Source organism: Eschrichtius robustus, chromosome 15 (genome assembly GCF_028021215.1).
Source record: "Eschrichtius robustus isolate mEscRob2 chromosome 15, mEscRob2.pri, whole genome shotgun sequence".
NCBI classification, from domain to species: domain Eukaryota; kingdom Metazoa; phylum Chordata; class Mammalia; order Artiodactyla; family Eschrichtiidae; genus Eschrichtius; species Eschrichtius robustus.
The window spans coordinates 86,424,017-86,444,308 of NC_090838.1; the positions used below are offsets into that span (position 1 = coordinate 86,424,017).

Sequence of the window (20,292 nt, forward strand, 5' to 3'; positions counted from 1 at the left end):
CCGTTTGGGACTCCATGTGAACCCTTTCAAACTGAGGCCTATTTTCTCTTAATTCCTGAAAATTCTCCATTCTTTTAAAAATTATTTCCTTGGTTTTATTTTCATTTTTCTCTCCAAGACTCTTAATTGTGTTGTACTATTTCTACTTCTACTCTCTATATTTCATGGCTTTACTTGATGCTTCCTGGAAATGTTCCTAATTGTAGCCTTCCAAGCCATTAATACATTCTTTAGCCATATTCCTCCTACTTTTTATCCCATTATTATCTTGTTCTAATTTTATCTATTTTTTCCAAATTCTACATATTATATTTCCCATAACTAAGATTTCTATCTGGTTCTTTTTTTATGTTTTCTTATTGTTGTTCCATCTGGATAATTTCTAACCTTAACTCCACATATATTAATCATATATTAACTTCTTTGTCCATCTCTTCCAATAATCTTCTTCAGAAGGCGTATGTTGTCCAGCATGCTGCCTTTTTATAAGGTGATTGTCTCTTCAACTGTCTAGATATTTAGGGGTTGGTGTCAAAGAAGGCCAAGTGGGGAACCAAAACTTTTGTTCCAAAGAATGGGATGAGGCCTCCAACCTCTATACCTACTGTGTTATGGGAGATTATATGGTTGGGCTGGACAAGCACCCCACCTCGTGGTAACAAGTCACGCTCCCTTCCCAACTGGAGTGGCATCAGCAAAGGCCTACGGGAGAGTCAGAACATTCGCCACTGCCCAGGAGTAATGACACATAACCCCTGTTGGTGTAAACCGAGGCCATGTGAGAAAGAGTAACGAGGTACCCCCTCCCCAGCTGGATTAGCATCAGCAGAGGTTAAGTGGGGAGCTGAAATTCTCACCTCCACACAGCAGTAAAGAGAAGCTCGCCTCCCACCCCAACCCCAGTGTCAATGAAAGCTGAGTGGGGATTCCAGACTTCCATCTCACCTAGCAGTATCAAAGCAGCTCCCTCTTTATCCTACCAGAGCAGTCTCAAACAAGGCCTGCTAAAACAGATGATTTAAATAAGATCTAGAGTTTCACAGATAATACACAAGACATCAGATTTCAATAAAAATCACTTAACAAACATACCAAGAACAAGCAAAATCTCAGCTTAAATGAGAAAAGAATCAACAGATGGTAAACACTGTGATGCCATCGATATTAGAACTGTAGAACAAGAATTTTAATGTAGTGATCATAAAAATGCTTCAGTGAGCAATTGCAAACACACCTGAGACAAAAGGAAAAAAAAATTCTTAGCAAAGAAATAGAAGATATAAAGAATAAAATAGAAATTTTAGAACTGAAAAATATAATCACCTAAGTGAAAAACTTGATGGGCTCGATAGCAGAATAGAGGGGACAGGGGAAAGAATTAGTGAGCTTAAAGACAGACAACAGAAATTACACAATCTGAAGAGAGGGAAAATAGAGCAGGGGCAAAAAAAGGAAGCGTCTCATGGCCCCGTGGGAATGTTAAAGATCTAACATTCATGTCACTGGCGTCTAGAGAAGTGGAAAAAGAGAGTGGGGTTGAAAAATGACTAAAAATTCCCCAAATTTGGCAAAAAGGCGTAAGCCTACAGATTCAAGAAGCTGAGTGAACCCTAACAAGATAAGCCCTAAGGAATTCATGCCAAGACATATCATAGTCAAGTCTGAGAATTAAAGAAAAAAAAAAATGTTGAAAGCACAAAGAGGGAAACAACACCTTACCTATAGGATGAAAAGACAATTTGAATGATAGCAGATTTCTCATCAGAAAGCAAGGAACTGGCTTAATATTTCTGAAGGGCTGAAAGACAAGAATGGCCAACTCAGAATTTTATTTCCAGAGAAAATATCCTTCAGTAATAAGACACTGCCAGATGAAGGAAAATTAAAAACTTTTGTTGCCAGCTGAACTTCTTGAAAAGGACGGCTAAAGGAAGTTCTCTAAACAGAAAGGAAATGGTAAAATTTGGAGCCTTGGAACATCAGGAAGGAAGAAAGAGAAATGGAAAGAATAAAAATACGTAAATACAATAGATTTTCCTTCTTTTGAGTCTTCCAAATTATGTTTGAAGCAAAACTTTAGAACATTGTCTAACATGGTTCTCAACATATATACAATTGTATTAGAAGTGGGAGAAGGTAAAGGGACAAAAAGGGAGGATAGGCTTCTACACTTCACTTAAACTGGTAAAATGTGGATACAAGTAGATTGTAATAACTTATGTGTATATGTAATGCAACATTTAGAGAAACCACTGAAAAAGCTATTCAAGGAGATACATTCAAAAACACTAGAGATAAATCAAAACAATATTCTAAAAAAAAAAGTTCAAGTAAATCACCTGAAGGCAGGAAAAAGAAACACAAAAACAAAACACAGAGAACAGAAAACAAAAACTAAAAATGGCTGACTTAAGTCCTAACATATCTACAATTACATTAAGTAAAAAGTCTTAAAAAAACACCAATTAAAAAACAAGAGATTGACATCAGATGTGACATGTGAATGTCAGATAAACTTCAGGGCAAAAAAAAACTACCAGGTACAGAGAGACATTACATAATGATAAAAGGGTCAATCCACCAAAAAGACACAGAAATCCTAAATGGTATGCACCAGATAACAGAACTGCAAAATACATGAAACAAAAACTGGAAACAGACACAGACAATTCCACAATTATAGCTGGAAATTTCACCACTCTCTCAACAACCAATAGAACAACTTGACAGAAAATCAGCAAGGGTGTTAAGAACTCAATAAAACCAACAACTGACAGAATTTTATCAACATTTACAAACAACTCCACCCAACAGAATACCTTTTAAGCCTACAGAAAATACCAAGATAGACCATCAGATCGTGGACCGTATTACAAACCTCAACAAATTTTTAAAGACCATAATAAAGTATCACAACACACCTATGAGAATGGCTAAAACAAAAAAACAGAGATAGTATCAAATGCTGGAAACTGGATCTCTCCTACATCACTGGTGGGAATATAAAATGGTACAGCTACTTAGGAAAACAGTTTGACGGTTTCTTTAAAAAATAAAAACTTACTACATGACCCAGTAATCAACACTCCTGGGCATTTGTTCTAGAGAAATGAAAACTAATGTTCATACAAAAACCTGCTTATAAATGCTCATAGCAGCTTTATTTGCAACAGGCCCAAATTGGAAACAATCAAGATGCCCCTCAATAGGTGAATGGTTACAGAAACTATGGTACATCCATTCCATGGAACATTCATATTCAGCAGTAAAAAGAAATGAACTACTGAAACACACATCATCTTGGATGGACACCAAGGGAATTATGCTGAGTAGAAAAAAAGCCAATCTCAAAAGGTCATGTACTGTAGGATTCTATTTATACAATTCTGTGAGATGAGAGAAGATTAGTGGTTGCTACAGGTTAGGAATGGTGAGGGGAAGGGGATGGATATGACTATAAAGGAGTAGCATGGGGGAGATCTTTGTGGGGATGGAATTTGTTCTATATCTTGATTATGGTTACTGGGATAAAATGACATAGAACTAGACACACATATTGTACCAATGTTAATTTTTGGTTTTGATATTGTACTATACTTATGTGAGCTTTAAGTACTGGGGGAAACTGGATGAAGTGAACATGGGACCTCCCTATGCTATCACTGTAAGTTAAACACACACACACACTATCACTGTTAAGTTACACACACACACACACACACATCTAAATAGCCCAAGTTTGTTTGAAATCCCTTCTCTCTTAGAAAGGCAATAATATGAACCATATGACTTCATCCTCTGGATGCTATTATTAGACTGGGGTAAGAGAGGATAAGAAGTACCAACCCGTAAGTGGGACTGAGCCAATCAGGTTCACTGTGTTCAGAATTTGAATTGAAAGACAGAAAACTGGCCATTCGCAAAGGGATGAAAAAAATCCTGTGAAAACAGGATCAAAACTGGTCCCTGGCCATTCCAAGTCAGTTGACGTCATGCGGCAAGAAGCAGAAACTGTCAGGCTGCCTGTCAGAGAAAATGTCAATTGAGAGACTATTCCCTTTTAGAACTAATATGGGTGGTAAATAGTTTCTGCTTCTTGCAACCATCAACCCTGACTAAAACATATACTGTAGAGAGGGAAGATTAAAAAGGTAACAAAATTTCTTCTGCATCGTAATTTGCTACGGCCCTGTCCCTATACTGCTAAAGTTTAAGACACCTATCATTTAAACAATCTGATCCTCATCTCTCACTTCCTCTGACCCACCCAAATCAGTGAGACCAGAGTTGAAAGTGAGGGAAAGATCAGGTCTCTATTAAGGATGGAAACAAGAAGAGCTCATGCACACTAGACCCTCCAACCAGTATATCAGAACTACAGTTTCCACCCATAGAGGGTTCCAATGCTTAATGCAGAGACCTGGAATTTAAGGATAAGAAGGAAGGTCTTTTTGGATACAAGTTTACAAATAATGTGGAGGTTGGAATTCATTCATTCATTCATTCATTCATCTCTAAGTCATTATTTATTGGAGGGCGTAGAGGTATAGGGATTTCAATCTCTCAAGACCAAAGGTGAGGGACCCCACCTACTGACTCAGGCATAGCCAAGAGCCCACCAGGGCAGCAATAATCACTCTAGGCTTGGTGGGAGGTAAACTGAAAGGAGTCACATGAAGGGCAAGCCACCATCTCCTCACCTCCTGTGCTCATTTCCACTTCTGGTCTCCCATCTCAGAACCCCAGCACAGTGCAGAATAGACAAACAGACACTGGTATCAGATTGCCTGGGTTCAGTCCTGCTTCTGCCACTTCCTGCTGTGTGACTTCTCTGTGCCTCAGTTTCCTCACCTTACAAGTGAATTACCTTAAAGGGAATTACAGTACCCACCTCATGGCTCCAGGCAACAGTAAGATGATCGATCACTGGAATTACCACAATATCTTAGCTTTTATTTTCTGTGCCACTCAATTGGGTGGTTACCAGAATAAACATAAGAAGTCAACTAAAAATACACTGAGGCAATCCAAATTTGTTTTTATTTTTGTTTTTTATTGTTTTGGCTAATGGAAGAACAGAACCGTCACAGCAGCTCAACTCTATAACCCATCCAGCCCAAGATTGTTCTAGTGGTAGAGCCAAGGACAGACAGGTCTTCCTCCATCAGTGACCTCTTCTCAAAACAAGGACATCTTCCATAGGGCATCGACATGCATCTGTCATCCAAGAAATCAACTAAAGCCCTCTTCATCCTTCTACACTTTCGGCCAGTAGTATCACCTTCTGAGGTTATGGACTCCAGGTTTGCTACATGGTAGGCAGAGGAAAGCTTCCTTTTACACTTCAAGAAGTGTGGTTGGAGAAGTATGGAACTGGGGAACATGACTGTACAGACTTCAACCACTTCCTCCTTTAGCCTGTCCATCCACGGTGCAGAAGAATCAATGTTCTTACAACCTCCCTTCTCGTTTTGGTGTTCTTTAAGGTGTACAACCCAAGCCTCAGGAAATCATCCATGGGAAGCATACTAGGATTTACGCAAACGCAGGATGATGCGTTAGTTTCTCCTTTGGCCCCAGCACACACAGGGCCAGCATCTTTCAGGAGCAGCCCCTCCAGTGCTGTCTAGACAGCACTCTAAGTCATGAATGGGTTGTTCAGGAACCTCTGTCCTGAATGATTCCTAAAACTTCGTATAGTCTCACAGTTTCACTGTCCTCAATTCCTATTGGTGTGTCACTATCCTACCTGTAAAGTTATTAAACCCCTGACACTGGATGTCTCTTTCAGATTTCGTATCTTCCTCAAACTTACTAAATGCCTCCTGAATTTCAGAAAGCAGTTACCTGCCAGCTAGTACAGGGACGCAGCCTAATTCTGTGTGAATCACTGCTGAGACCAGCTCTGCAGGAGGTCGGGGAGGAAGGGTATGGTGTATAATCTGCCCACTCCACTCCTATCATATACACCCCCCTGGCCCTGCCTGTACCACCCCAAACTGCCTTGTCTGAGACTCCTGCACGCTGTGTACTCCCTCCTGGCTGCCACTCATACTAGAGATGAGGCTCCTGGATTGAATGCAGGTGGCCTGGTTTGGATATACGATGCACTACGGGTCAGGACCCTGGACCTCAAGTCCAGCCGTGGCACGTTGTGGGCCCTCCCTGCCTTCAGTACAGATACTGAAGAGTTATATCTGGGTTGCCTTATTTATCGCCTTGGCTGGAAACATTCTAGAGTAGGGAAGGGAAAGGAGCCTGCTCTGGAGGATAGCTTGTCAGCCAAATCTAAAATACTTTTGCACACAAATATTGTGAGGAGGTAAGGAGGGGCTCAGAGCTCCATCTTCAGTGATCACCTCTCCAGGGACCTCCACCTCCAGGGCTCAGGCTGGTACCAAGAGCCCTGCACAGCAGAGTCAATACCAGTAATTTTCCCACTTCTAAGCAGGAAGACAAAAAGTTGCACAGAGCTGAAACAGAAACACTGAAGCATGGCCTTCGTCATCCTGATGCCTGAGCTTCTCGGGACGGCCAAGATGTTAACTTAGCAGTTATCCCTGTTCCACTTCCAAGCACTGGAGACAGAAATTTCAGGGGCTGGGGTTTCTCTCCTCTGGCTTGGCAAATTCTCCTCATCTCCAGTTGAATCAACAGCTCCTTAGGTACCAGATGCAAAGCCTCAAGCCCAAATCGTTTTCACCACTGACATGTCCTTCAAGCCACTTCATCTGCTGTTCCCTTCCTCTTCTTCAGCCTTTCTGGACCTGCAGGCTTTCTGGATACAAGAACTGCCCAAAGCATGATGGAAAAAAGAAAGAAGCCAGCTTTCACCTCCTGGCGACTGCTGGTCCCAACATGTATAGGTGGCCAAAGGGACTGAAAGATGACAGCCCAGTTCTCTGTGCCCTATCGTAGGTTTGAAATGAGGAGCTCCCAGGTCTCAGCAGGTACTCAGTATCCAATGTGGCTCCTAAGGAGGGAGCTGCACGGGGAGCACTCTCCCATGGCTGCTTGGTGAAGGCAACAGTGATGTACAAAACAAGCCCTTCTGGCACTGAACCACTGGCCAGGGGGCCAGGATGATCCCGGTCCTCAGCATAGGGCTCTCAGTCCCAACTCCTGCAGCCCCAGACCACATGGACGTCTCCTCCCAACTTGGCACGGGGCAGTACAGACTTCGAAGAGGAGCTCCTTTATTAAAATGCAGTGAGCAGTCCAACACTGCTACTTGGGTCAAGTTACAGCTAATGCTGGGGAAGAAGTGCCTCCAATCCATACACGGCCAGATCTGCTGAGGACCTGGAGATTCTGGGAACCAGATCTGCAGATGCTAAAGGACAAGGCCCCCCTTGCCAGCGCCATATCACCTTGTCTAATGGTTACATAAGACCCAGAGGCCCAACCCTGAAGACAGTTGGCAGAGAGGCAAAAATGACTGTCTTAAAGAGGTCTTCAGACAAGTGTACAGCTCAGCAGGACAGCACACGTGCCAGGCCTCACCGTGCAGCAGCCGTCACCAACCTGGTAAAGGAGGACATATCGCATGGCATCTTCAGGGCGCTGGAGGCAGGCGCTGTGGCAGGAGAGGTAGGGAACAAGGGTCAGAAGTTTGCCAGGTTAACACATACAGACCCTCTGACCCAATATCCCACTCCTGAGAATTTATCCCAAAGAAATGATGCTCAATAGGGAAAAAGCTGGATGCACAAGGATATGTGTTCTAGCAGCCAAGTGATGAATAGAACATGGACTCTGGAAGTAGAGACCCACCTCTACTACTTTTTAGGGCAAGTGACCTACATTCTCTGAGCCTCCTTTCCCCCCTCTGTGAGACAGAGAAGACAGCACCTCCTCCCCAGGGTTGTTGTGAGATTAAATGAGACAATCTGCATAAAGCACCTACAGTCTGTGTTCAACCACAAACATCAGCTCTTATTATTACGTATAAGAACAAGAAAAGAATGCAGGAAAAAGGAAATAGGTGAATGGTTAAGGGTGATAGAGTTGAAGTGAAGTTTTCCATGACTGTACTGACAATATCATTGTTTCTGGTCTTGTCGATTTTTTAAGTGCTGTGGAAGATGCCATGAATTGTTGAGCCCTGCAGCTTAGGAAGAAGGAAGCAAGGTAGAGAGAGTTGGCCTTTCTTCACAAAGGTTTTCCCCACCTCTCTAGATTTCACCTTTGGAAAACTCCTAAGAGGTCTCTGAGGATACAATAAAGGGGGGAAGAAGGAAGACACAGGAGAGCAGGAATGAAGAAGGGTTTGACAATCAAAACTGGAAAGAATCCGCCTCCCATCTGTTCACGCTGCCCAAAGGTGGGCTGTGCACAGATGAGCACTCCATCCTGACCAGGAGGTCTCCAGAGTGAGCCCACGCGCCCGGGGCTGCTGCAGGAGCAGCTAGAGGCTGCTTGCCAGCCTGACAAGGGCACTGTGTGGCCAGAGAGGAGAAAAACCTTGTGATCACAGTCAAGGAGTCCATTCCCAGGACCCCGCTGCAGGGCACAACACAGTCTCTGTCTCTCCCCTTCCTCCTGCAGCTTCTCAGCTGTAGGGTGTACATAATGGTCCAGTTCCATAAAGGAAACACACGGTAAATATTCATCACCGCCAGAAACAAAACACATAATTAAGTGCTTGCAAAGACCTTAGAGAAGTCTAGCCAGTGTTTACAACTTTTTTTCATTTTAAATTCATTCTCTCCATAAATATTACAGTATATAACCCAAAAATTTAAAAAAGGTTATTTTTCAAACTTACAACCATTATCACACATTAAAAAGGTTAACAATTCCTTAATATCAACAATTATCCAGTCAGTGCTCAAATTTCCAGGTGTCTTATAAACATCAAAAATGGGTGGTTTGTTTCTCAACCTTTAAAAATGTATATTCCCAGCACCTGAGGACATTCTGAGACAGCCCCTACTATCCCACCACCACAACAATCACTGACTTATGCCAACCTCCTCACTAGACTAGATGAGAAAATGCCCAGAGAAGTCAGGTGATTTGCCCAGGATCACACAGCTAGCTGAAGACAGAGGGCCTATGCTTTTCCCTGATATCACATTGTCTGGTAGTCTGAACACTGAGGTAACTGTTAGATGCTTTTGAGTCAGCAAGTCTTAATCTAATAACACCTCCTTTGTCTAAAAGAAAACAACCACCACTAGAACCCTCCTACTAATTTTATACACCCATTTTACTGAGATAAAAACCGAGCTCTCAAGTTAATACCATCAGGTAGAAGTCAGATTTTGATCTTTATTCTGTACTTCAATTTAGCCATGGAAAAGGATTCTCAATGACCTCTGCTCTTCTCAACTCTAACTAGCTCCCCCAGGCCAGAGCAAGCTGAAGAGGACCACCTAAGAGAGGAGGAAGAAACTCATGGTGGGGATCTGTGTTCTAGCTGTGCCTCAAATGTGGCACCAGCAAAGGATAAGACTGCCTGAAAATAGGCCCAAATAGCTTTATAGGTCATTTCCATCAAACCATCAAGAAACTGATAATTTCTGTGCTATATAAATGTTTTGGAATATGAGAAAAAAAATGTTTCCCATCTCATTCTATAAGGATAGAATTATCTCTTTTCTACAACTGGACAAGGAAAGGATACACACAAAAAAGCAAGGGTGGAGAGGAAGACGACTATAGGCTAATCTTACTGATAAACATAGAGGTCAAAATCCTAAGTAAAATAAAAGCAAATCAAGACTAGACATGCTTTTTTCCTCTGAAGCACTTAGCTTCTTTCTTTTTTTGTTTTGTTCTCCTTTGATGGAGTTTTGTTTCCTATACATGCACAATAAATTTAGGTATGTGCAAAACAAACAGAATAGGACATACTGAACAAGTACTGAATCTGGAATTTAGACAGTTCGATATTAGGAAATCTTTGAAAGTAATGCATCATTTTAGCTGATTAAAAGGAAATGGTTATACTCATTCAGCTCATTTGATTCCAAAAGGGCAATGAACAAAATTTAAAACCCATTATCAAGAGAAAGGAAGAGAATAAAGATTATCTTAGCAAACTAGAAACATAATTGATATACTTCCTTAACTTGAGAACCTGCATTATCAAACAATAATAAGCTTGTGTAGAAACAGACAGGTCAAGGGTACAGAACAGGCCCTGTGTGTACAGTAATCTAGAATGTGAGAGCAGCTGATTTCAAATGAATAGAGGAAGGATGAATGGACTCGTCAATAAAGTTAGATCCTTACCTCACTTAGCATAAAAAAGTAAATTCCAAGTGGACTGAACAACTAAAGGTAAGCAGATGAACAAAAGCAATATAAGAAAACACAAAAACAGAGTTTCAGTATGGGATGATGGGAAAGTTCCGGAGGTGCATGGTGGTGATGGCTGCACAACAATGTGAATACATTTAATGCCACTGAACTGTTAGCCTAGAAAAGGGTAAAATGGTAAATTGTATGTAAGTAAATTTTACCACAGTTTTAAAAATAAAAATTTAAAAAAACACAATAAGATTATATTCTTGCAATGGGAAGAGCTTTCTTAAGACACAAAACTTTGGAGTCATAAAGGGAAGAATTTGAAGATTTTACTACATAAAAATTTTTAATGCCTGTTTGATAAAAGATCCAGAAACAAAAATTAAAAGACAAGCACTTAATACTTCAACAGAGAGGAAAAAAAATATAAGCAATTAACTGGAATAAAATATACGCAATTTCTATAATAAATAAAGGATTAACACCTGCATATATAAAGCTGCTATGAATTAAACAGATACAGGATATGACAAACAATTCATAAAAGAAGACACACAACCTCATAAGTAATCAAGAAAATACACATTAAAACAATTTCATTTTTCACCTATCAAATTAATAAAATAAAAAATACTGATTTCCACAACTGACAAAGGCATAGGAAAAGAGATACTCTCATCACTGTGGCTTGAATTGTAAATGAGCAAACCTTTTGAAGGGCAATTAGTCAGCAGCTAGCCAGATGTTAGATGCACAGACCCTCCACTTACTGGTCTCTAACCTGTAGAAATCTCCCAGAGGTACACAAAAATCACGAACAAGAGTATTCGCTGTACCATTATTTACGATATCAAAAACCAAAATATAACCCAACCCTCTAACGGGAGCTGATGAAATACATTTTTGTACATCCACCCAGTGAAATATTAGGCAGCTACTGACAAGCAATAGATAGGTCTCTATGTAATGAACAGGGAAACATGTTTTATAAAAAAAGGCTAGTTACGAAACAGCCATACTCTGTGATCCAATATTTGTCAAAAAAATAAAATAAAATAAAGTACTTTGTATAGAAAGAAGAATCTAGAAGAATGCATATCAAGCTACGAACAAGGGGATTTCATCTCTGGGAGTGGTATCATGCGAAATTTTCATTTTCTAAATTATATTATTTCTGTAATGTTTGCGTTATTTAAAATAAGTGATTGCTTTTGTAATTTAAAAAATAGGGGATAAAGTAAATAGAAACACCTCCGCCTCTCTGCACAAAGGCAAGGAACGGTAGCTATGATCCCCATGATTGCCAGGGAACAACCTCTGTGCAGTATCTTCCCCTACAGAGGAAGAGGCAGAAGAGCTCCTGAAACAGCTGGGAAGGGACAGGTGCCCAGCTCCCCGGCAGGGCTGGTGTGGTGGGAGTGAGGGGACAGGGCCAGGCCCTCAGTCAGGGCAGCCTGCACAGCACCGGGCCCCGTGCAGGCGGCCTCAGCTGAAAAGTGGACACTGAAGGAAAGGACATGCACTACTGGACTCAAACTATTTTTTTCTTTAACCTCTGATCTTTGGGTGGCTCTCAGATCACCATTTAAGATTAGAAACATTTTACTTGAAAAGGTCATAATGGAAATTAGATCAGCTAAGAGAAATCAATGGTGACTTACTTCCCAGGTAAGAGCTCTAAAAACCTAACTGTGCCCTGAAAAGACAGCAATGAACGCAAAGATCTGGAATGGCACAATGCTGGAAAGTTGTTGGTCAAAGAAGGAGTATTAGCCAATTAGCCTCTACCCAACCTCTGAATGACGAAACCAAGAATGAAAGGAGAAAACGATGGAGAGGGGAAGAAAACAGAAACATTAAATAGGCACTGAACATATTTACATTATTTAATCCTCACAAAAATCCAGGGAGCGTTACAGAAAAGGAGACTCAAAGAAGTCCATGACTTGCTCAGTCACAAAGCTATGAACTCCAACCAACAAGGACCTACTGTATAGCACAGGGAACTGCACACAATATTTTATAACAACCTATGAGGCAAAAGAATCCAAAAAAGAATATATATAATTGAATCACTGTGCTGTACACCTGAAACTAACACAACACTGTAAATCAACTATACTTCAATTAAAAAACAAAAACAAAAACCCAACAACAACAAAGCTACAAACTCTGAATGTGGATGTGCATCTGGTCTGCCTACAAGTCCAGCTCCTCCAATCGGCCAGCCGGCCCCAAGCTTCCCAATATTGGAGGCTGTGTCCTCGGTCTTCCCAGGCAGACTCACCTGTGAGCTGGAGGGCAGCGCCTGGGAGGTGGGCTCTTCTGATGGGGCTGCTCCTGAGCCCATGGGGCTCAGTGTGGTGATTCGGCTGGGCTGGCCACGTAGTGTCAGAGTGATGGTGGTGGGGACCTTCAAGCCTGAGAGAGACAGACAGACAGAGGAGTAGGCTTTTTTGTCACAGCCTCCATTTCCCTTTCCTGGAGAGTTTCCTCCCCATGTAACATACCCCCATCAGCCTCCCGCCTCGGCTTCCTCCTCCCCAGCTGGGTCATCTATGCCCTATCAGTCAGTCTGAAAGGCAACAGGAACAGCCTGTGTTCTCTCAACTTCTCTGGGGGATGGACCCACACAGCTGAATCCCTGAGGGTCAAGGCCAGGACCCTGTGGGGTTGGGTTCAACATCATACCTGGACCATGAGAGATGGGAAGGTCTTGGGGGAAGATCCCGTATCTGGGAGTCCCCACGGTTCTCATGAGAGACTCACCTGAGGCTTGGTTAGAGATCTGAGCCAGGCCAGGGAGGCTGCTTGCCAACTTGGCGAGGCCCCCATTGGTCAGCAGCTGGTGGATGGCTGTGGGCTTCCCACCAGGAGTGGCACCCAAGGAGGAGAGAGTGGTGGCCACAGGAATGGTACGGACAATGGTGCTGGTGCCCGTGGTGATGGCACCCAGGCTCTGCATGGGGGTGGGCAACTTCACACTGGTGGCCTGTGGGACACACAAGCCCAGGTGATCAGAAGCTGTTGCCAACAGCAACGGTTGAGTGTGGAGGGCCCATACTGTTAACGGCTACCATGTATTCAGTGCCTACCACATGCAAGGTACTCTGCCAGGTATTTTCCATATATTACCTTCTTTAATCCTCAAAACAGCTCTGTGAGGGAGGTACTATCATTATCCTCATTTTACAAACAAGAAAACAAAAGATACAGAGAGATCAAGAAACTTGCCCAAGGCCACTTAGTAAGTGGTGGAGCCTTAACCTTTGGTAGTTCCCAGCCGTGAAGCCAGAAGCCTATTTGTCCTTGACCCAGCGTCCCTGCCAAAACCAACTAAGCTGAGGAGGCCTCCTCCCACACCTGCCCAGCCCAGTGGAAGGCAGATGTGCACCTGTGGGGCTGGCCCGGGAGAGGGGTTTGCTGGGAGGCCAGAGGTCTTGCTGCTGATATCCTGCAAGCTGAAGCTGAGGCCTTGGAGGAGGCTGCTGGCTGATGCGGCCCCTAGGAGAGGATACAGCAGACATCAGCACAGGCTCAGTCACTTCCCCACGAGCAGCTGTGCCTGTCCACCCTCAACAATCAACTGAAACACCAACGCTCTTTCCCTCGGACATTCCCAGTGCTCTCAGAAAGACGCCAGAAGGGCTCCCCAAACACGCACGCTGGACGCCCACATGAGGAAAGGTACCATTCCTGACACACTGCCTTGGATTCATTCTGCACACCCCAACCTGCTCCAAACCACCTGTCCTAAATTTTGGACAGTTTTAGGAAAACCAAGGAGAACATGAATCCCACTTTTCAGAAATCTATCCCACCTTCCCAGGGAAGAGGAAGGACTTTTTAAGCCAAAAGAATCCCAAACACCTGACTTACACTTCACTTTACACACAGTCCAGTGGCCTCAAAGCAAAGAGGAAGGTCCTCTTGAAGGATCAGGGCATCTGCAGTGCCTTGGCCCTGCTGGGCTCAGGCAACTAGCCCTTCAGTGTAGGGTGAGGGCGGAGAAAGTGAGGAGACAAGCATAGGCAGAAAAATGTCTCATTTTGCTAATGCCCAGTACAGCACCATTTCCAGTTTTATTCAACCAGATGTGTTTAAAAACACCAAAATGAAACCAGTACATACATTTCCCACCAGCTATTTCTCCTTGCAGTACAGGAGGCATTACCTGCAGATTGGGACATTTACTCACTGCAGATATGAAGGCCCCAAAACTCCCCTACCTCAAAGTTAATGCCAGCTCCATGCCAAGCTTCTACAACGAGCCTGAGGCCCAGAGCGTCCTCCTCCAGATCTAGCTCCGCAAGCCTTTCCCAGGACCACCCTCCAGCAGCAGCCCAAACAGACTTCGCTGGGAGGCAGGGAACGTTGAGCTACCGGATACCTGGGAGGGAGCTGCCAGGAGAGGTGGCCACCAGGCGGCTCTGGAGTGTGTGCAAGGCACTGGGAGCAGTGCTGCTGGAGACCACTGAGGACGCTGGGCTGGCTGAGACTCCCCCTTCAGCAGCACTTGACCTGGAGACAAAGGTAAGAGCTCCATTATCTAAAGGTCCCTGCCAACACAGGGAAGGTCCAGAATGGGGCCCAGCAAGGCTTTCAGCGATGGACACAAGGCTAGAACTTCGGTTTCTTCATCCCACTTTCTGAATCTAGCCTCTAGTCTTTCTAAAAAAGTCAGGCCTCAAGGAGAGACTTCAGGCCTTGAAGCAAGGGCTACAGGACTCTTTGTAAATTTTAAGTAAGCACTCAATGGACCAGCGAAAACGTGAAGAGAAAGAAGGGAACAGATAGACCGGGAGACAGACTCACTTGGTTGTGGTGAGAAGCCCTGTGAGCTCCTTGGCCCCTGCGGAAGCTTGCCCCAGTGTCATGGTGATGGGCTTCCCTCCTGCGGCTGCAAAACAGAAAACCCCAAGGCCACTGGTCAGTCCTGTTTGGTCCTGACCTTTCAGGGTTCCAGAGGCCAGGCTAAATCCAAGATATTATGGAAAAGACTGGAAGATGAAAAATGAAGGATAACTACATTAGAATAGGAAGAGTTGGGGTTATTTTTTCCTTCTACTTTCTAAACCTTCTGGAATATTTTATTATCTTTAATTGAAACCAAAGAAGAACAAAACGTATGACGCTTTGAATGACCCCACAGCTTCCTCGGATCCTCGTTCGGCCTCCCTGATCCTACTTCAGGTGAGGTTGCTGCCCTCTTTCCCCCTACGTGCAACCTTTGCTGTCGTCTCCGGGTGCCTGTTGTGCTGAAGGCGAGGCTGAGCCGCCCAGCAAGTAGCCACCAAGGGGGCAATACTGTGCGCCTGGGACGGTTCTGTCGGTGTTTATTTAAGGAGGCCAAGAGAAACTCACCTTCTGGAGCTCCTCCTTGGGAAGGAGTACAAGGCCCTCCAGCTGTGTCCCCTTGGGAGATAAGGGACACCTTGATCTTCGGTCGCTTGGAGGTCTTACTGCCAGGAAGAGGACTGGAGGGATGGTGCCGCTTCAGCTGGACCCGGAGATCCTCTTTCTCGGCTTCCTCCGTTTGTTCTGATGAAACAGGAACTAAGAAATGGAGCTGCGGTGAAGTTCTCCACAATCCAAAAAAGCCCGACAGATACTGACAGCCAGTACCAGCACTGGCATGGCTGTGTGGGAACACCAGGAAGAACCATCCCAACACGTGCAAGGAGAATGTCAATGCTTCAGTCCTGCCTCACTCGGGCCCACCTACGGTGCAACTCCACCTTGGCCCTCTCAGAAGATGGCTCCATCCCCTTCCCTTACCCTGCCCTGGAGTTGGAAGGAAGGGGCTCTGAGTTGGTGGAAACAAAAAGAAAGGAGAAGACATCCTGACCCTGCCTGGCAAAGGCCAATCAAACAATAGAGGACTCACCACAGTGGACCTCAGCAGGGCTTCCCAGACTCAAAGAATGTGGCAACTGTCATGCCCTCCCCACATCACACAGCTGGAGGGCAGCAAACCGTTTCTGGAGAAGCAATAGAGGAGCAGGCTATCCAGTCCTCCCTACAAGGGAGACTTCCTCCAAGCTCTGAGTGCCCCCCCCCCACCCCCGCCCTCAGAGCCCAAGGTTGAGGGTTTGCTTGCCGAATGGGGACAATGGGAAGGATCATCACCAGGACTTCAGGCTGGCTTTCAGTAACTCCTAGGCAGGTTATCTTAGCCGAGACAACTTTACAGTTCCTGCCCAGAGGTAACAGGGCAACAGTGGCCCACGTCACAAGCTAGTCCCCAGGTCATTTGTACTAGTACAGAGAAAGGCCACCTGTTCACACATGGGCTTCCCCCTCCACTGCATCACACAGACTCATCCTGCACGTGGCCAAGCCTCCCAGACTCTTAAGTTATCCTTCGGGTTTCCTCATGGATCCCCTCTCTTTAAACCTAGAAGCCCACCCAAGTCCTTCTTCTTAGCGCAGGCAACCAGGGGCGGAAAGGCAGGAGTCACACGAGAAATGGGAGGTGGCGGGGATGCCATGGGGCCACAGGGAGCTACTCCAGACCACAGTCAGGTCACAACCAGCTGAAAGGAAGGACTGCATCGACTAAAATCAGAATAGGAAGGAGGGAAAAAGGGAAACGAGTTACAGGTTTATGCTTGGTAAGTGCTTGCAGAGGCCAGGATGGAAGCAGGAAACCAGAGGCAGGGAGAAAAACACAGGGAAATTCAGGCTCACAGGCACTGGCCTATAGGCACACACAGGAGAAGCAGAGCCAAGAGCCACAATAAGAGACAAAAGGAGAAAAACACCGTGAGAGGCAAACAGAAAGAATGGGGAAAAAGCAAAGACTATGGAGTAATAAGCAAAAGGATCAGCAAAGAATAAAAAACAGAAGATAGAAAAATGCAGAGAGAAAAGAACAGGGGGAAACCAAACAGAGACAAATGAGAGGCAGGGATGGGAAAGAAATAAAAGGGAGAAAGGGAGAGAGGCAGAGAGCAGAGAGTGAAAAGGTGAGGAAAGAGCAATACTCACCAAAGAGACAGGAGGAGGTGCCGGGAGGAAGAGCTTTCCTCACCAGCATGTTTTGTGTCAGAAAAGCAGCAAACTGCGCTGGAATGAATCAGAAAGAATTACAGAATCACAGCCAGCCAGAGAAAGGAGAAAGAGAGAAGGAGTAAGAAAAAGGTATGAAAATGTTCTGGAAAATGGTCAACAGGGGCTTTTTCTGGAATTACTGCATGGGTTTGAAACCTGACTCTGCCATTTAGCAGCACCATGGAATCATCCATGAACTGAAGGTAATAAATGTACCTGCCTCATGGGGCCACTGCCCACACTCCACGAGCAACAGCAAGCCAAGTGCCAAGAAGAGGGCGAGGCACGCAGTGAGGGCCCATAACCATTAGCTGTTCTCACTGCCCCACCTACGAGCTCTGCCGAAACCAGGCTGCTGTGCTGCGGCTCTCCTCCGTGATGCTCTGGGTCCCATTTCGAACCCGGCTCACCAGTCAGCCTTCTAGAACTCCGTACAGTCTCCACTAATTATTGGCAAACTGTTGGCTCTCTCTTCATCAAAAGCCCAAGAAGACAACGTCCACTTGGAACTTGGCTCTGGCCACCACTGAAGAAGATGCAGGTCACACGTGGACCCTAGGGGCCCGGCCTCTTTTTCGCCTTCACCGAGCCACTCACACTTCTGCTCCTTGTTAGCACCACCACACGGGCAACCTCGTAAGAGGCCTGGGGCTAAGTCCTGATCCTTTGGCTCCACTAAAAGAAACACGGGGGAAGAGAGCAGACGAGCCTCCTGTCTCCTGTGCGTCTCTCTACCTGACAGCCAGCTCTGGCTGCTGCCTCTTCCCAGGCACCTGAGACCCTCAGACGATACACTCCTGGATACATCACCAAACACCAATGCCCAAGAGACCTCACGCCAGGGCTGCCCAACTGGATCCAAGCGGGCCAGGGGTAGAGCCGCTGCTGCTCCCCTCCCCACCCACCGAACACGCCTTTTCCACAGCTTCCTACATTGTGCTGACTGTTCTCCAAACTCTAATTTCAACCAAACAAATGTTTCCCAGCCTAATCGAAAACCTATCTGCAGAGACTCCTGAAAAACTTCACTGGAAGTCCCAGTGTGGGAATCTTAACTCTTCAAGGGCAAAACAAAGGGCGGGCACGACACAGGTGCAGTTGCCCTAGAATCTGATGAGCACGGCCAATCCCCTTGTCTGCGGGACCCGAAGAGCTCCCTGACTGCAGGAGAGGCTGGGCAGGGCCCGGAGTTGGTAAAAAATTTGAGGCCAATATACATGTAGTCAGCTCATAAAGCCTAACTTCCCCAAACACCAAGCCAAAGCTATAATTAGTGGAACTATACAGTCACACTAATATCACCTTTTGTGATATTTTACCCTTGAAAACAGCCCTCGGTATTTATTTCAACCTAATTTTGCCGGGACAGAAATGTCGGGAAAAAGCTGCAGATGCCAATACTTCCCAACTGCCACACGGCGTCAACTGCAGAAGACAGAACCCAAGAGAGGCCACCGGGCCAGGCAGCTATACCTTGAGCTTGTTTGTGGGTGAGCACAGCCTCTGTCCGCTGCACATGTCTCTTCAGCAGCTGAGTGCTTCCGATCTGACTGGACTTCTGGGCAGAGGCCACTGTGGTCACTTTGGTCTTGGGACTGGAGGTGGGGCTGCTGGACACACTGGAGAGATCCTGAGTAGAATAAGAAGGACAAGGGCCAAGCCAACGTCGTCCAGATTGACTGTCAATCATCAAGTCCCCCTGGAATTCCCCTCGTAGGAACTCACAGGCCCACCTAAGGCCAACAGGCATCCCCAGGAAGCGAAGGAACCAACTCTTCAGTCCCCATTCGCCAGCAAAAGCACTCCCTCCCTTTCCGCATTACCTCCGAGCCTGAGGGTGAGGCAGGTAGCTTGGCAGCTGGTGACGCAGGTCGACTGCCCCGCTCAGAGACCTCAAAGGCCAGGTCTCTGCGGGCCACGTCCCGGGGCTTCTTCTTCTTCTCAGCGTCCTGATCCCGAGGCTCAGAGCCCACGTGCCCCTCCGCTCGAGTGAGCACTCCAGTCAGGAAGTCCACAATCTCATCCTAGTGTAAAGAGGGGTCAAGGCCTCTGAGTCCATGTCTGGAGAACAGGAGCCTCCCCGATAGTCCCGACTAAAATCGATTCACCTCAGCTTTGAAGTCAGTGTGCCGGTCCCTCCTACCACACAAAGCCTGGCACAAACCCCAGCCTCCTCAGCCAAGGACCAGCAGGAGCCTGCGCCCTGCACCCGTGAGGCAGTACTCTGGGGTGGTCACGCTTTACCACTCCTCCAATGAACCCTTCCTCCCCTCATGCTCTGCTCATGTCTTAGATCGTTACTCTCCTTTCCCCCTCTTCTTTGCTTATGATTTAGGCCTAACAGAGGCCGCAGTGGATACCCATCCTCCTTAGTCAACAGGCTGCTGCCAACAAGACCGAGCCTAAAAGGTTACAGAAAGGCAAGCCTAGCTGAGAAAACCACATAAAGCTACTGTGTACCTGAATACATCTGTCCACCATGCTCTGAGTCAACCCTTCCGATTTCTTTTTTGCTTTGCTTATTCTAAGAGACAAAAAAGAGGAAATGTTTACTTTCCAAACATTCCACAGCACCATTTCTCTGCTGTGTTGGTTATTCTCTAGACCCAAGAAGGAAGACTATGTTAGCCCTCAGGCAGGTCTGCAACCTCTCTGAACCTCAGTTTCCACATCTGCAAAATGGGGAACCATAACACCTCACTCATGGAGTTAATGGGGATGACACAAAACAACATATGTAAAGAACCAAAGAATACATGGAAAGTACCCGGGATGGTACACTTCAGAAGCCCTATACGTATGGCTTCACAGGTAAACTCTATCTGATTGCTAAGACCTCATCTCGAGGCACCCCAACACAGACCCAAACCCTGAGATTACTGGGTGCTACTGAAATGCGATTAGCAGGAGAGAAGGCAAGGTGGCCACAGGTTAGTTCTAAAGGGATGACAGAAACTGACCACAGCTGGCTGCATTCTCCTCTTT

The 20,292-nt window shown here is 45.5% G+C and overlaps 1 protein-coding gene across 7 annotated transcripts in view; it reads right to left on the reverse strand.

Annotated features, from left to right (window-relative positions):
• Positions 1 to 5,032: 5,032 nt before the first annotated feature.
• Positions 5,033 to 20,292, reverse strand: part of KANSL3 (KAT8 regulatory NSL complex subunit 3) — a 43,700-nt gene continuing 28,440 nt past the window's right edge. For 4 of the 7 annotated variants that reach the window (XM_068564134.1, XM_068564131.1, XM_068564132.1 and 1 more), the window contains 10 exons: positions 19,768 to 19,831; positions 19,131 to 19,331; positions 18,781 to 18,937; positions 15,619 to 15,810; positions 15,070 to 15,154; positions 14,645 to 14,775; positions 13,649 to 13,758; positions 13,024 to 13,246; positions 12,542 to 12,675; positions 5,033 to 7,576 (listed from right to left, as the gene is read on the reverse strand). In XM_068564134.1, coding sequence (XP_068420235.1) covers positions 7,556 to 7,576; positions 12,542 to 12,675; positions 13,024 to 13,246; positions 13,649 to 13,758; positions 14,645 to 14,775; positions 15,070 to 15,154; positions 15,619 to 15,810; positions 18,781 to 18,937; positions 19,131 to 19,331; positions 19,768 to 19,831 — 1,318 coding nt within the window. In that variant the 3' untranslated portion in view covers positions 5,033 to 7,555. Of the gene's footprint in view, positions 7,577 to 12,541; positions 12,676 to 13,023; positions 13,247 to 13,648; positions 13,759 to 14,644; positions 14,776 to 15,069; positions 15,155 to 15,618; positions 15,811 to 17,244; positions 17,323 to 18,780; positions 18,938 to 19,130; positions 19,332 to 19,767; positions 19,832 to 20,292 lie in introns of those variants that run through there. The other 3 variants (XM_068564137.1, XM_068564133.1, XM_068564136.1) reach the window with 3 other exon arrangements.